The sequence below is a fragment of the Ochotona curzoniae genome, unplaced genomic scaffold (genome assembly GCF_017591425.1).
Source record: "Ochotona curzoniae isolate NIBS_2020 unplaced genomic scaffold, NIBS_Ocur_1.0 contig_2688, whole genome shotgun sequence".
NCBI classification, from domain to species: domain Eukaryota; kingdom Metazoa; phylum Chordata; class Mammalia; order Lagomorpha; family Ochotonidae; genus Ochotona; species Ochotona curzoniae.
In genome coordinates this window covers 22,777,530-22,793,784 of record NW_024465553.1, presented here as the reverse complement: position 1 = coordinate 22,793,784, position 16,255 = coordinate 22,777,530, and the positions used below count along the sequence as shown (strand labels likewise).

Sequence of the window (16,255 nt, the reverse complement as noted above, 5' to 3'; positions counted from 1 at the left end):
CGGTCCCCACTCGGTCCGGACCCGGCTTCTTCCCGCTCCCGGTCCTCGGCCGCCCGAGCTCTCACTCCTCCCCTCACTCTCCACGAGTTCCACGCCTCGGGGTGTAGCTCCGCCCCGGTGCCAGAGTCCGCCCCCGCAACCTCCCGAGCGTGTGCTCCCGTCTCCCCGCCATCTCGCCGCTCGGGTTCTCACGCCCCGCCGGCAGCCCCGGGGGTCCCTTCGGCCTCGCTCCAGCCGCCCCCGCACGCTCTCCCCGGGCGGCCGCCGCGCCCCCCCGATCCCCGGCTCGCCGCCTCCCGCGACCCGGACCCGCGCCCCGACTCCGCCTCTCCCGCGGACCCGCGCACTCCCGGCGCGGCCTCTTCCTCCACGCCGGCCACTGAGCACTCGGCCGCCCCGCTCCTCCTCCTCCTCCCCTCCTGGCCCGGCTCTCCTCGCGCTCCCCGGGCGCCCTCGGTCTCGCGCTCTCCGAGGCCGAGCGCGCTCCCGGCCCGCGCGCTCCGGGCTCCGGCTTCTCCCGGCTCCTGTCAGTGCGGTGACTGCGCTGGGAAACATGGCGACCGAGGGAATGATCCTCACTAACCACGATCATCAAATCCGTGTCGGAGTCCTCACAGGTAACCGGGGGAAGGAGGTCCTGAACGGCCGCAGTGGCTCTCCGCCACTTGCCTCAGGTTTCTCGTCTGTGGTGGTGGCCTTTTCGCTGCGGCCTCGGGAGGGAGGGGAGGCTTGAGGAGGAGGATCGGGAGAAGAGCAGGAGGAGGAGGAGGGGGGGGTGTGCATTTTACAACCCTTGAGAGATGCTGGAGGTTGGGGTGTTCCCGCGTGTTCCCCCCCACTCCCTCGGGATCTGGGGCCGGCCCCGTGGGATGTCAGGCCCCCAGCGCCTTGCTAGCCGAAGTCCCTGGCCCCCCGGGGACCGAGTGGCCGGTGCTGCGGGCGCTGCGGGGCTCCGCAGCTGCTGGTGCGGGCAGCGGGATCCCGGCTCCGCAGTCTGAAGCATGCTGCTGGCCGGGCGCATCCTCTGCTGCTGCTGCTCTTGGGAAAAGAGGGGGGAATCCCATCTCTACCCCCTCCCCCAATCCGGGCGGCCCCACGCCGCTCTAGCTGTGCTTGCCCAGGGCACCGGCCGGATAGGGCTCCGGGCTCTGGTATTGAGCGGGCGAAACTCTGCTCTGCCTCCCAGCTGTCCCTCGCGGGCCGGGTGTCCCTTCCATCCACCCATGGGATACCCCTTGCCTCCTACGGGAGGTGGGGACCAGCTTGTGTTCGGACTTCGGAAAGTATCTGCATTCCACCTTTCAGAGCCACGGGCCCTCTGCCTGCCTTTTGGTTTTTGCCAGGACAGGCTGCAGCTTGAGGCCAGGAGGTGGGGGATCCAGCCTCCCCCCACCCCATTTTTTTTTTTTTTTTAACTTAAGAGGGAAGGATTCCCTCACTGGTGTTTTCTCTCCCTCCCTTTCTGGAACCCCTACTCGCACCCGAAGAGCGCACTTTTCTGCCTCTCGCGGAAGCCATGTGTGCCCTGCATGTCTGATTCGGTTGCGTTGCATTTGGGTAATATCCCCGGTTTTGGAGGCAGGCAGTTGCTGCAGGGCACGACTTCCAAGATGTAGAGTGAGCCAGTTTGGAGGGGTTTTCTACGATGGTTATGTAGTTGGCAAGGCTTATATGTGATTGAGTGGCGAGGTGGGGGTTCAAGAACTATTTTTGGAATCGAAGGCTTTAGTTTAGAGCGAAGGAAATCCGAGACCCAGTAGTGTGATTTGGGGAAGAAGTGATTGTAGACGAGTCCTGGTGCCTTCGCTCCCCTCCCATTTCTTTAATTTTTTTTTTCCTTGTCAAATTTGGACAGCTTGAGAGGGTGCTTGGGAATGGATGAAATTGAATGAGGCTTGCTTTTATTAACTGAAAAAAAAAAAAAAACCAAAAAAAACCCTCCAAGACTGCCAGAGGATTTTGAGTGCGAAGCTTAATGGAGCCCTCTGGTTCCATGAGAAGGAGAAACCTACTGCCCACTTTACTTTCCTTTAAGTAAACAGATGGCCTTTCCCTCGTATTCTTTCCAGACGGGAATGAGAACTTATTCAAGTTTCTTAATCCAGAGCTCTTGGGATGTGGGGAGTAATTGAAACCAGTTGTAGGGGAAGAAGCCCCCCAAGCATCAGAGACCGCTGTTCCCTTCCTTTAGTGCTGAAACTGTTTTTTGGGGAAATCGAGTTGTATCTCAGCTTTCTGACAGTTGACATTGCTGATTTGCAAAGGTTTTGATCTCGGAATGTAAAAGTGAATACCCCGTATCAATCCTCAGCTTGCACTTTAAATTCTGGCTGTGCTTTAAAAAGTAAAAGGGTGGTGCGAGTGAAGTGTAATGGAACCAAAGTGTGCCAGTTGTGCATGGCCGTGGAAGGATGAAAGGCCGTAGATGTTTAAACGCTGTGTGTCTATACAGGCACGCACGCCTACACCCACATAGAACTTATCTTTCTTTTGTGCTTATTTAAGCTTTCCCTAATAGTGTTATTTAATGAATCATCTTACCTTGGTCGTGACATAATAGATAAGTATTGTACAGAGTGATCCGAAAGAAATAGCTCTTGTCTGGTATTCTGACAGTTTGATGGGGATTACCCGGATATGCAAACATTTGTAATTATGCTACATTGTGTTACTTATGCATGTGGTGGCTAAATGCAAAAGAATTTTCACATTTACATGGATGAGGGTAAATGTGATTGCTGCCTGGTACCCTTACCAGAGGAAAGAGAAAACTGGCATTTTAAAGGGGAATTGAAAGTCATTGGCAACCTTATGAATCAGTCAATCAATCAATCAGTGGTTGAGGCAGATGCTCTTTCTTTCTTTCTTTTTTTTTTTTGTATTTTAAGATTTATTTATTTTTATTGCAAAGTCAGAATTACTGACAGAAGGAGAAACAGAAAGATCTTCTGTCTGCTGGTTCACTACCCACGTGGCCGTAATGGCCAGAGCCAAGCTGATCCGAAGCCAGGAGCCAGGAATTTCCTCAGGGTTTCCCATATGGGTGCAGGGTCCCAAGACTTTGGGTCGTCCTCAGCTGCTTTCCCAGGCCACTAACAGGGAGCTGGACAGGAAATTGAGCTGCCAGGACATGAACAGGCACCCATCTGGGATCCCGGCACACACAAGGCAAGGATTTAGCCACTAGGCTGTCATGTACGGCTGGAGGCTACAGCTTTTAAGCAGAAGAGCAATGCAATATGAAGACCTTGAAAAGCTCAGGTGGAATAGGTGGGCGGCAAAGACAGAATATCCGGGAAAGATGATTTTGGCAGTGGAGTGAAGGCAGGCTGGAGAAGATGTCTCCTGTGAAAAAGGCACAGTGGTCATGGGGAAAAGTCTGGGCCTGGGAATCAGGATCTAGCTGAAGGAGTGAAAGGGGAGCTGTACAGGTAGGGCAAGAGGATTTGATGAGAAAATGGGTATTTGAGGTTAGATATTGCTCTGATGGCTTTTCTGAGAAGTTATTAGTGTAAATATTGTCTACTATGGTGGAGTGGAGAAACATGGAGCAGCAGCTCTCAGCCTGAACAGTGGCTTGCTGTTGCTACACACAGTTCAGTTTCTCTGGTCTTGATGTTCTGTTTCTTTCTGGGGGCAAGAAATGAAGGTGTGTTGCAGCATTTTGGGTATTCTAGAAGTTTAGGTGTTGTGCCTCTACTTTGTAAAAATATTCTTTACTCATCATAAGTGCTGTGATTTCATTCTTTTTTTTAAAGATCTATTTATTTTTGTTGGAAAGTCAGATATACAGAGAAGAGGAAAGACAGAGAAGATCTTCTGTCCACTGATTCATTCCCCAAGTAGCTGCAACAGCCAGAGTTGCATCGATCTAAAGTCAGGAGCCAGTAGCTTCTTCTAGGTCTCCCACGCAGGTGCAGGGTCCCAAGGCTTTGGGCCGCCCTCGACTGCTTTCCCAGGCCACAATCAGAAAGCTGGATGGGAAGTGGAGCTGCTGGGATTAGAACTGGTGCCCATATGGGATCCAGGGTATGCAAGGTGAGGACTTTAGCAACTATGCTATCACGCTGGGCCCTGTGATTTAATTCTTAAGAAAATTGAGTTAAGAGGACACAATTAACACTGTGTAATTTGTGGTAAGGAATTGTTTTATAAACTTCAGTAGTTTATTTCCCAGTAGTGATTTTCAGTACTTTTCTTTGTGTTACAGAGTTAATGCTGGCGGGGACAAAGGTTGTAGAAAGTGTGCTTCACCCACACAAACATTTTATGGTGTGCTAGATAGTATTTTCATGAAATTGTATTGTTATTTCTAAAATCGTAATTGACTCCTTTCTGACAGTTTTATTGTTGAAAACTATTTGTACCTTGAAATTTCTCATTTTCTACATTTTTATTTCATCCCAGTTATGATTTTGATGATAATAGTACACAGTCTATTGAAATTTCTGATGAGCTGAACAAATGAGATCAGATCATGATAATGTGACATGGATGTTTTAATTACATGCATTGTTTTTTAAGCAGAACAGAGCAAATGTTATGTATATAAAACTAAATTGTGCATGGGAACATAAAATTTATGTATTTATTTAAAGATTTATTTATTCTTATTGGAAAGTCAAAATTACAGAGAGGAAAAGCCGAGAGAAAGATCTTTTGTCTGCTGGTTCATTCCTGAAGTAGCAAAAATGGTTGGAGTTGATTTGATCTAAAGCCAGGAGCCAAGGGCTTCTTCTGGGTCCCAAGGCTTTGAGCCATCCTTGACTGCTTTTCCAGGCCATAAAGAGGAAGCTAGATGGGAAGTGGAGCAGCCGGGACATGAACCAATGCCTATATGGGATCCCAGCACATACAAGGTGAGGAATTTAGCCACTAGGCATGTGTGCAAGGTCTAATTTATTTATTTATTAAGAAGAGATAGGTAGACCCACTCTATCACAGTGCCAACCGCTATATTGAAAATCATAGTCTACCTCTAAGAACAGTATTTTTGTGACAACTATCTTATGTGGTCTTGGGTTACCTAAGAGATATCCTCCATTCATTGGTTTACTCTCCAAATGTCTGGACTTGGTCCAACTGAAGCCCGGAGCCTGAAGCTTCCACGTGTTTTTCCACATGGGTGCAGGGTCCTACATAGTTGGGCCTTTCTCCCATGTTGCCAGGCACATTAGCTGGGAGCTGGGTCCGAAGTGTAGCAGCTAGGACTCAAGGCACATATGGCAGCCTAACCTGCTCTGCTACAATGCTGGCCCCTGAATATATCAAAATTACCTAATATAATGGATTTTGAATATTGCCAACCAAGACAAATAATGTGTGACTGAGGTGACAGATATGCCAGTTACTTGTTTTGATCATTACACATCTTATTCATTTATTCAGATCATATAATGCTACATAGATTAGTACAGTTTCTTTGTGTAATTAAAAACATTTATTTAGGGGCTGCTATTGTGGCACAGCCAAATAAGCCACTCCTTGCAATGTTAATGTTCCATATTGGAGTGCTGATTTGAGTCCGGTTCTTTCGCTTCTAGTACAGCTTTCTGCCCATGCTCCTGGGCTGGGAGAGCAACAAATGATGGCCCAAGTGTTTGAGTTTCTGCTTCCCGTGTCAAAGATCCTTATAGAGTTCTGGCCCATGACTTCCTCCTGGGCTAGCTTTGGCTGTTGTGGACATTTAAGGAGTAAACCATTGAATGAAATTAAAAAAACTATTTTAAAAAGCCTATTGGTTTGAGAAATTTGGAAAAACGTTGTTTCTACTGTTCTCTGCTTGTATTACTATTTATATCACAGCCAAAAGATAATGTGATAATGAATAACATGAAGCAAATAAAACAGTATCTGCTACTGGAAAACCAGAAACAAGATGTATGGGTAGATTAGATTTTTAAAACATCTTCAGCAGCAATTATACTTACAGTCCGTGTTAACAATTACATAGAAGGTTTACTACATTTCAAATGTATTACTTTTCAACTTTTCAGCTACTTTTTTCCATCTTGAGAAAAGCTGTTTATCAAGTTGGCACACTTTCTACCACTATTAAATGTCACAGAAATATTACCAAGGATGTTGACATTGTGGCACAGTGGTCTAAACCACAGCCCATGATGCAGGCATCCCACAGGAGTGCCAGTTCTAGTCATGAGTACTGCACTTCTGACCCAGCCCCCTGCTAGTGTACATATGAAAGTACATGGCCTAGTGCTTGCTTGTCTGTCACCTGCATGGGATGCTGGCTTTGGTCTGGCCCAGTCCCAGCCACGGAGGCAATATTGGAGTGAAGCAACATATGGGACACCTCTCAGCTATTTCTCTCTGTAACTATGTCTTTCAAATGAAAGAAAGAAATCTTTATAAAGTATTACCAGGAAAATATTGAATATATTATTATTACAAACAAACCTTAATCTCATAACATGGAATTATGTGTTCTGGCAAACTTATCTTTTCACCAATCCTCTTATTTACTTGAGGTAGAAATATGTATAGAAAATATGGATAAGAACGCTGTCCGTGTGTGTCCCATAAGTCTGCCTCAGCCAGGGGGCTGAAGCCAGGCGCCTGGTACCTGATGCATGTGTTCCAGGAGGGCCATAGGAATGCAGACACTTGAATCCTTGCTGCTGCCTCCCAGGGTCCTCCTTAACAAGAAGCTCCACTGGGGGATGCAGAAGTGCCAGTCTGTGGTTTACATAGCTGATAGACTGAATGCCTGACCGGTAATGTTATTTTAATATTGAGCTATAGGAGTTTGTTTTAAAAGAGCTTGTTCCAAGTTTTACTATTCTTTAATGAATGTTTGGTTAGAAGCTGTGTGTTAGAGAGTTCGGTGTATAGTCAGGGAGGGAAAATTTTCATGACGCTTAGTTCTGTAATCATTAGACAAAACTATAAATTATTGGTTGCTACATAGTAAGAGACTCACCTATTGACTGACTCTTAGCTTCAAGCTGAGCTATGTGGTGTTTACTGGGGGTGAAGTACTGGAAACAGTTCTATTTTTGGTCTCACTGGTGATAGTTCCCTGATTAAGTTAAACGGGGTGCCTTTTTGAAACAGTTAAATAAAATCTGTGTTTTGATTCTATAAGTAGAATCAAAGAACAATGAAAGGTATTTACAACTTGAGATGCTATTGAAGTAGAACATGGAAAACAATGTAATGAAACCACACACATTTCTACACTTGATTTGGGCCAAAAGCAAAACAAAAACCAAAACTAAAGTGATCCTACCAAGATTTTCTTCTTCACATCTGTCTAGTGTTATACTGCAGAGTAGTTCTATTTAAGCCATTTAATGAATTCATAAAGTAATTTATTTTATCAGATTAACTAAGTAGGATTTACTGGGACTGATGCCATGGCTCAACAGGCTAATCCTCCACTTTTAAGCACCGGCATCTCTGATGGGCACTGGTTTGTGTTCAGGCTGCTCTACTTCTGAAACAGCACCGTGCCTGTGGCCTGGGAAAACAGCAGAGGATGGCCCAAAGCCTTGGGACCCTGCACCCATATGGGAAACCTGGAAGACGCTCCTGGCTCCTGATTTCAGATTGGCTCAGCTTCAGCTGTTGTGGCTACTTAAGGAGTGAACCAGCAGGTGGAAGATCTTTCTGTCTCCTTCTTTCTGTAAATCTGCCTAATAAAAACAAATAAATCACTTAAGAAGGAAAGTAGAACCCATTGGAACTTTTGTAATTAAACAACTCCAACAGTTTTTACAATAGCTTTGCCAGTGTGTGCATATTTTGAATGAGGAGGATTAAATGTGTTGTACGAAGGGAACAGATCCTTATTTGACAAGTAAAGGAGCAAGGGAATGAGAAACGAAAGAAGTGTTACCCTCACTTGTGCCCTGCTTCTCAGATTGGACAGCATGGTATTGTGTTGGTAGGCACCATAAGAGTGAGAAGCTAAGCTGTGGGAGCAAATATAATAATTTTCAAAGGGTCAATCTTATTTTTGTGTGTAATTAGACCACTTTATTATTTAGATAATAATGAATAAATTAGGCACAGAGTATTAAATTCACATGAGCTTTTCAGATAAAATCAGCCACCTTAAAGAAATTTCCAGTGAACTCATTGTGTAATCGCACAATTTGTTACTCTTCTCTGTTAGTACTTTGTCAAAAAATGATGGAGCACTGGGTCCTAGAAGGAATGATTTATGTTTTAATCCTAGTGTTGCAAGCAAGGTTTTATAACCTTGAACATACAAATTAGTGCACACATGCCTTCTCAACTCTTCTCCTCACCAAGATGAAGGAATCATTCTCAAGATCTTTTCAGGCTCTCTTGGCAATATATTTCTATCTGTCAGCATGTTGACCTGCTGAAAAGACAAATCTAGGACATTACACTTCATTCATTTTATTTTCTCTTATTTTTATAATGGACAAGATTATGGTGTAGGATTGATTGTATTAAAAAAGTGAGAGTAAGAAGTGGAAGAAAAAAATGAGATTTGCTTCTTCATCACAAACTTTAAAAAATTAGCTCTTCTTGCTGTTAGTAGCTTTATACTTACTTCAAGTTTTACTTTCGCAACAGAATCATTCCTAGAAATTAATGTCTTCAACTATGTTTTTTGTTTTTATATAATATTTTAGGTATTGTATGTGCTTCTTAATCATGTGTAATTGGAAGGTTGCATTGTGCAGTTCTTTCCAAAGATTTTAGAGCGAGATACATTTGGATTAAGACCCTGAATTGCTCTCTATTTTGGGAATTCAATCCCTTAAATTTTAATTTCTTTCTCCAAAGTAAAGATACTAACATCTACTTCATAGAGTTTTTCGAAATAAGGTAATCTAATTAAAAATGCCTAGCAGATGCATCTGACCCAAGTAGACAGGCACTAATCTTTTTCTCTTTGTACATTGCTTTGTACATAGCCTTTTTCTTTATGAGCACATTCATCTTAAAGTTCTGAAATAGATGAGTATTTTCTTCTTTTGTGCCCTGTTGTCATCACATCTATTAATGAAATAATTGTAAAGAAGATGTTTAATAAAATAAATGGAATGAAATTTATGTAATTCCTTAGGGAGTAGCTAACCAGAAGCAATTAGATAGACCAGGGCTTGATTGTTGTTATTAAAATGACAGTTCAGGGTAGATGAAGTGGGTCTGAGTATTTTTTAAAAGGCATCTGTATTCCTGCTAATAGGGCTGTAATTATGCTGTGTTTTTGAGATGTGTTTAGTATCAAATTTCATATTTTGCTTTAGTTGATGGGCATGGTTTGTACGAGGATTATTTTAGAGTAATGAAAATTGATACTGTCTTAAAGCTGAAACTTATACAAATTTTAGAAGTTTTTGAGAGAGATGGAGGAGGAGTGAAAAAGGAGGAACATGAGAGAAAGATCGCATATCCACTGATGCATTTCTAAATTACAGAAACAAATCTTTACTTTTGATTTATTTCTTATACTTGAATTTCAGAATTACAAAGAGAAATTTTCCATCCTTTAGTTTGCTCTCCATGTGGCCACTGTGGCCAGAGCTGAGCCTATCAGAAGCAAGGAGACAGTAGTTTCCTCTGGGTCTCCCATACGGGTATAGGGTTCCAAGGCTTTGGACTATTCTCCACTGCTTTTCCAGGCCACAAGCTGGGAACGGGATGGGAAACAGCAGCTGGGCATGAACCAGTGCCCATATGGGATGCTGGTGTCACAGGTGGAGGATTAGTGTGCTATGCCATCACGTGGCCCCACTGCTCCCAAATTTTTGTCATGTTCTTATTAGTATGAAGAACAAATTTGTGATTTGTATTATCAGCCTAACGTTAGTAAGTATTTGAATTTGTAAACCTTACTCACATATACTTATTGTACCTTCTCCTACATTCCCTGCATCTTTAGCGTAGTTTGAACATCTTTCCATGTTACGAAAAATAATAACTTTATTGACAGCTTAAAAGCCTAAGATATTTTACAGGACCTATAAGAGCCTGTTGTTTAATCCTGCTAAAAGTATTATCACTATTTTAGATTGAGGGAATTACAGCCATGAAAGAATAAGTAAATTGCTTAAGTTACCACAGTAAGAAACCAGGCTACAAGTTGAACCATATATTTTGTCCCTAAGGGCCATTTGGATATTTATAACATCATTCTTGGGCCATACAAAATTGTAAACTAAAAATTTTAATTTATTGAATCTGAAGTCGTGCCCATGGTTGCCTTGGCAGGGCCAGACCAAATGATTTCTCAGACCTTTTCTGGACTGCAGGACAGCCATTCCTCACTCCTGCCCTAGAATATAAAAATTTCATCACTATATTATGTTCTTTCTTGACATCCAGAACTTTTTCATACAGATCTTTAAAGATGTTCAAATATGTTTTTCTTTTTAATAGTTATTTTATTGTGTCATAGATTGTGCCTTTTCTTTTACCAGTTGTCAGTTGATGAACATTGAAGTTTCTGATTTTTTTATGTGATAAATACTGTAGATAATATTATACATTCATCACTGCATATTTGTGACATCTTTCATTGTGTAAGATTAACTACCATAATTAGATTTATGGGATCAAAAGTATTTGAATTTTAACATTTGAATAGAAATTACCCACTTGCCTTCCCAAAAATATGTTCTAATTAACATTCCAATCTTCATTGAGTGGAGTTGGATCCTTTTATTGCAAATGGCAGGTAATGAGCTCATAGCTGACTTCAGGAATTCAAACAGTGCAGTCAAGGACCAGTGTAATCATAATTAGTAATATTCTGTTAACCATCATTAGTGTTGTGTTTTCCGACTATGTTACAAGCTCACTTTTTTTTTTTTTTTTTCGATTTTCAGAATAGGGAGAGAAGGAGCAGTTTGGGATAGTATAGTAAATGAAATTTCAGGCTTTTTCTTTCCCAAGTAGTGAGTTTATAGGAAATATATTGTTTCTCATGATATTTGTGTAATTCTAAGTTGCTTCTTCACTATCTTTGGTCTTTTAGAGAATGAAGATTTTGATGAACCAGATGTGTGTCACGTGTATATCCTTGGGGGAGGGATAGGAAATGGGCAACCTCAGCACTGTCACATGGAGAAGTCTTTATTCAGGGTGTTGTAACAAGTTACCTTAGGTTGGTAGTTAGAAACAACAGAAGCCACCCTGGAAGTCTGAGATTGATACACCAGCAGTTTCTGTATCTGCCAAGGCCTGTGTTTTATGGATAATGTCTTCTAGAGATTTTGTCTCATGGCAGAAGGACAAAAGGGCTCCCTCAAACTACTTTTTTAAAATTTTTGAAAGTTTTTTTTTCCTTTGGAAAGGCAGATGTACAGAAAGAGAGACAGAGAGAAAGATCCTCCATCCTCTTCTTCATACCACAAGTAGCTGCAGAGCCAAAGCTCAGATGATCCAAAACCAGAAGCCAGGTGCTTCTTCTGGGTCTCCCATGCACATGCAGGGTCCCAGGGCTTTGGGCAGTTCTCCACTGCTTTTCCAGGTGATAAGGAGGGAACTGAATGGGAAGTGGAGCAGCTGGGATACAACCCAGTCCCCATGTGGAAGACAAGATTTAGCCACTGAGCCATTGTCCTAGGCCCTCACACCACTACTACTACTACTACTACTACTGCTACTGTTACCGCTACTACTTCTTGTTAAAGATATTTATTGAGACAGTGAGTGAAAGAAAGTGTGTGTGTGTGTGTGTGTGTGTGTGTGTGTGTGTGTGTGTGTGTGAGAGAGAGAGAGAGAGAGAGTGTGAGCAGATGGGAGTTGAAAGAGAATCAGAGACAGGAAAAGGGCAAGATGGACACAGTGAGTGAGCAAATGCTACAGAGAGAGAAAGCACCTGTGTGCCTGTGCATGTGTCCTCTGGCTCAGTTCCCTCCCACATGTCTGTAACTACCAGGGCCTAGCTAAAGCTGGCGACCAGGAACCCAATTCAAATTTCTCTAACATGTAAGAGGGGCGCAACCACCCGTTGCTTTCCAGGGTTCATAGTAGCAGGATACTGGGTTTTGGTATTCTGGTGTCCTAAGAGGCTTCCCAAATTCTAAGCTAAATGGCCTCCCCTCAGGCTTTTTACAAGAGAACTAGTCTCATTCATGATGGTGACGGCCTCATGAGTTAACTAGTCCTCCACTTCTTCTTATTACCTTGAAGGTTAGATTTCAGTATGAATTTTGGGGCATCTGTAAGCTCCGAGATTGTAGCAGAGAGACCAGGAAGGACTTTGGAAGAAGAGGAGTTACCTGCCCTAGAAAGAGAGGTAGTGCTGGGCAGACATGCCCTTTTCTGGAGGTTTCCTGAAGTCTCAATGAGGTTTTTTTGCTAACTAATCTTAAACTCCTTAAAAAAAAATGCTGTTAATCCCTTGACTAGCATTTGTGCAACATGTTCGTCTGGTGCTGCTTGCACTTCTGGCATGCCATATTGGGGTGGCAGTGGGCTAATCTGGCTGCCATCCAGCTTCCTGCTAATGCATTTGGGAAGGCAACAGAAGGTAGCTCAAATACTTGGGATTCCTGCTACCCACAAGAGAAGCCAGGATGGAATTCCTGGCTCCTGTCTCTGGTCTGGCCTAGATTTGTCCAGTAGGGCCATTTGGAGAGGTGAATTAGCAGATAGATCTCTCTCTTATTCTGGTTATCCTGCTCTGTCACTCTGCCTTTCAAATACATACTTATTTTTTAATAGAAAGCCTACTTTGCAATTGAAATTATAATTGTTATTTTAGGGGCAGACCTTTGGTGTTGTAGTTTTGGGGCTGTTTTTAATTTCACTCTAGAAATGTCTTGTGTTTACTATTGATTGATTACTTGTTTTCATGTTACCAACAATGTGTCACTAATAGCAAAACTATTTTTTAAATATTTATTTATTTGAAAAGTAGAGTTACAGAATAGATAGAGAGTTTTCATCTGCTAGTTCATTCCGCATATGACTCTAACAACCAGGGCTAGGCCAAACAAAAGCCCGGAGGCAGGAGCTTCGTCCAAGTTGCCCACTTGGGTGGCAGGGCCTAAATATTTGAGTCATCTTCTGCTGTTTTCTCAGGTGCATTAGTAGGGAGCTAGAGTGGAAGTGGAGTGGCTGGGACTGGAAGCAGTGCTTATGCGGCATGCCAGTCAGTAATGCCAGTGATGCAGGCAGTTTTTAACTTGCTGTATCATAGCTTCGGCACCCGTAAAATTATTGATGGGAAATGTCTTCCTTCATAAAAAGGAAAAATTGCTAGGAAAAATACTGACATTTATATTCACTGTGAATGGAAATAAACATGTTACTTTTCAATGTACAAAATGTGCACTTTTTTTTCATTCAATATTAAATGCTACATAGAGCCAACATTAGAAAGTACTAAAGATTTGGACTAAAATTACATGAATGTGAGTGCTAAGAGATAATTTTCACAAGCAAGGCTGGGAGAAAAATAGTGACTTTTGGATTTTAAGATATTAATATTTTATAAATTTAAAATATAATAACACTAGAAACCTGGAAACAAAAATTAGTACTCTCCCCAAAATGTGATCATTTTGCTATGATAAATTTAAAATTAAAAAGTTATGAAATGACATAACCCTCCAGTCAGTAAATTTTAGGTTCAGGCAGCTATACAGAATAGTAGATGGGCTCTGGATTAAACCACCTAAGTTTATGCTTCACTTAAATTAAATTGTTAGATTCACTTCTCTAAGCTTTAATGTTTTCATATGTAAAACTAGAGTTAGTATTGATGCCCATCTTAAAGGATGGTTGTGGTGAACTAGTGAATGTAAGCTTTTAATGAGTGTGCTCACGTAAGTACTCATTAAGTGCTTGTGATGTGTTACAATAAGCTTGAATATAACTGTATACCTTTGAGATCAGACGAGATTGGGCGCATTCAGGGTGGTATGACCATAGACCATATACCTTTTAGAAATCTGACTTAAACTTCAGTGTTTTTCCACTACTGTAGTTTATCATGTATTATCATGTATTAGGCACATCATTGTGGGTCAGTATTATACTGAGGATCTGCTTCATTTTAAATTTTGGGCAGTTTGAGATAGATTCTTTTTGTAGTGAAGTAATTACAGGAAAGCATTTGAGATTTTTGAGATATAGATTTTAAAATAAAGTATCTTTGGGGGGGGAAAAAAAAACTTGTGATAATCTCTAAGGCTTGTTAAGACCTGTGGAGAAAACTGCCTCCACATACATATATGTGGATATTTTAGTTATATATAGAATTGTAAGTACTAAAGTTAAGAAAGTATTTGGAAAGTTTTAAGTGTTATATGCATGGTACACGAATCCACAGTGGTAAAGTGATAATTTAATGAACCATATAGCTAGATGATGGTTGAATTGGTGGTTAAGGATAATAATAAATATCATGGGTAAGAAGCCAGGACTTCAACTTTATGTTTAGAATTGAATAAACAATGGGTTTTGGGGCATAGTAAGAGTATTATGTATGAAAGTAGGGGATACTTTGTGAACCATCAGATACCAAAAGATAATTGTAGGATTTAGAGCATTTCACAAGAAATCATTTTTGACAGTGAAGTTTAGGCACAGTAGTTAAGATTACCACTCAATTTGAATTTTCCAGTATTCTAAGATAGATTTGTAAAGTACTGATTTGAAAAATTGGCATACGGCATCCTAATGAAACATTCCTTCTAGTTCTTAATGCCATTCAGTTGTGGGTTATATCCAGAATACCAGAAACTCAAAGATGAACGGTAGAGTCATTCCCATCCTGCCAATAGTGAATACTTTTAGTCAGCTCAATAAATAGTAATGGGTCTAATTTTTCTGTTGAGCAATATGGACCATTCTTAGGGTCCACAACATTCTAGTCGTAGTCTTAACTTGTTAACAAACATATCACTCAGTTCAGCATGGGTCTTGTGATACTTGCATTGAGCTTAGTTAAAATTACTATTTATAATTTCATGCTTTAAGTCATTGATTTTAAAACTTACGTTTTATTTTGTAGTGCATTTATTTATTTTGTAGTTTGAACTTTTGCCCATGAATAGTCTTTTATATTTTGATTTATTTTTATTGGAAAGTCAGATTTACAGAGAAAAGGAAAGACCAAGATCTTCTATCCTGGTTCACTCCCCAGATGGCTGCAACATCTAGAACTGAACCGATCCAAAGCCAGGAGTCAGGAGTTTCCTCTGGGTCTACCATGTGGGTGCAGGGTCCCAGGTCTTTGAACCATCCTCAGTTGCTTTCCCAGGCCAGAAGCAGGGAGCTCGATGGGAAGTGGGGCTGCCAGGATAGGAACCAGTGCCCATATGGGATCCTGGTGCATGCAAGGTGAAGACTTGAGGCACTAGGCTACCACATCGGGCCCCTTAATTTGTGTCTTTAAAAATATGTTTGAATATTTGAAAGAGTTAGAAAGAGAAACACAAAGAGAGAGAAAAAGAATGAGAGAAAGATCTTTCATCTTCTGGTTCATTCCTCAAATTGCTGCATGTGCTGTGGTTGGATCACACTAAAACCAGGAGCCTGGAGCTCCATCTGGATTTCCCATGTGTGTGGCAGGGGACCAAGCACTTGGACCATTCTCTGTTACCTTCCCAGACACATTCAGATCATTTTTACATTAGGGTGTTTTCCAAATGCTATACGCATATGATAAAGTTGGAGAAACTTTAAAGATGCTATATAGTAAATTTTCAGAGCTTTGTTGGCATATAATTTCTGTTGTAACTACTCATTTCTACCATGTAGCATTAAAGCAGCCACAGACAATGAGTAAAGGCACAAGCGTGACTGTGTTCCAGTAGAACTTTATTTAAAAACAGATGATGATCCATAGTGGTCCAAAGGCAATAGCATGCCAACTTAAGCTCCAAAACATAATTTGTATTAAGATAATATATTTATAAGTTATTTACATGTGAATCAAACTCTTACATTAATTTACATTTGCGTTATAAAACACCCACAACTTAATTGAAAGCTACCATACAATATCTCTCATGTTCCTATTAATTAGCTTTTTGTTCCAGGTACTAGAAGAGGAAGCTGCCAGGCCACTTAGGAGTTAGGCCTGGTATTGGCCATCGTTTTCTTCACCATTATTCTGTTGGTCAAACTGGACACAGGTTCAGCCCTGAGTCATTATGAAAAAAGACTGTACAGAGTGTAAATTCTAGGAAGTGTGGTTAACTGTAGGTCATCAGAGCAATAGTTTAAACAGAATGGTTTGGTTTGCAAAGAGTATCTCACAAACCTTAAAGTGCTAAGACTATGGAACCAGTGTTCA

General features: G+C 41.6%; 1 protein-coding gene across 12 annotated transcripts in view; it reads left to right on the top strand.

The window, feature by feature from the left end:
- The first annotated feature begins 164 nt into the window (after window positions 1-164).
- Window positions 165-16,255, top strand: part of GPHN (gephyrin) — a 276,180-nt gene continuing 260,089 nt past the window's right edge. For 8 of the 12 annotated variants that reach the window (XM_040975435.1, XM_040975432.1, XM_040975433.1 and 5 more), the window contains exon 1: window positions 165-617. In XM_040975435.1, coding sequence (XP_040831369.1) covers window positions 554-617 — 64 coding nt within the window. In that variant the 5' untranslated portion in view covers window positions 165-553. The remainder of the gene's footprint in view (window positions 618-16,255) is intronic. The other 4 variants (XM_040975436.1, XM_040975430.1, XM_040975431.1 and 1 more) reach the window with 1 other exon arrangement.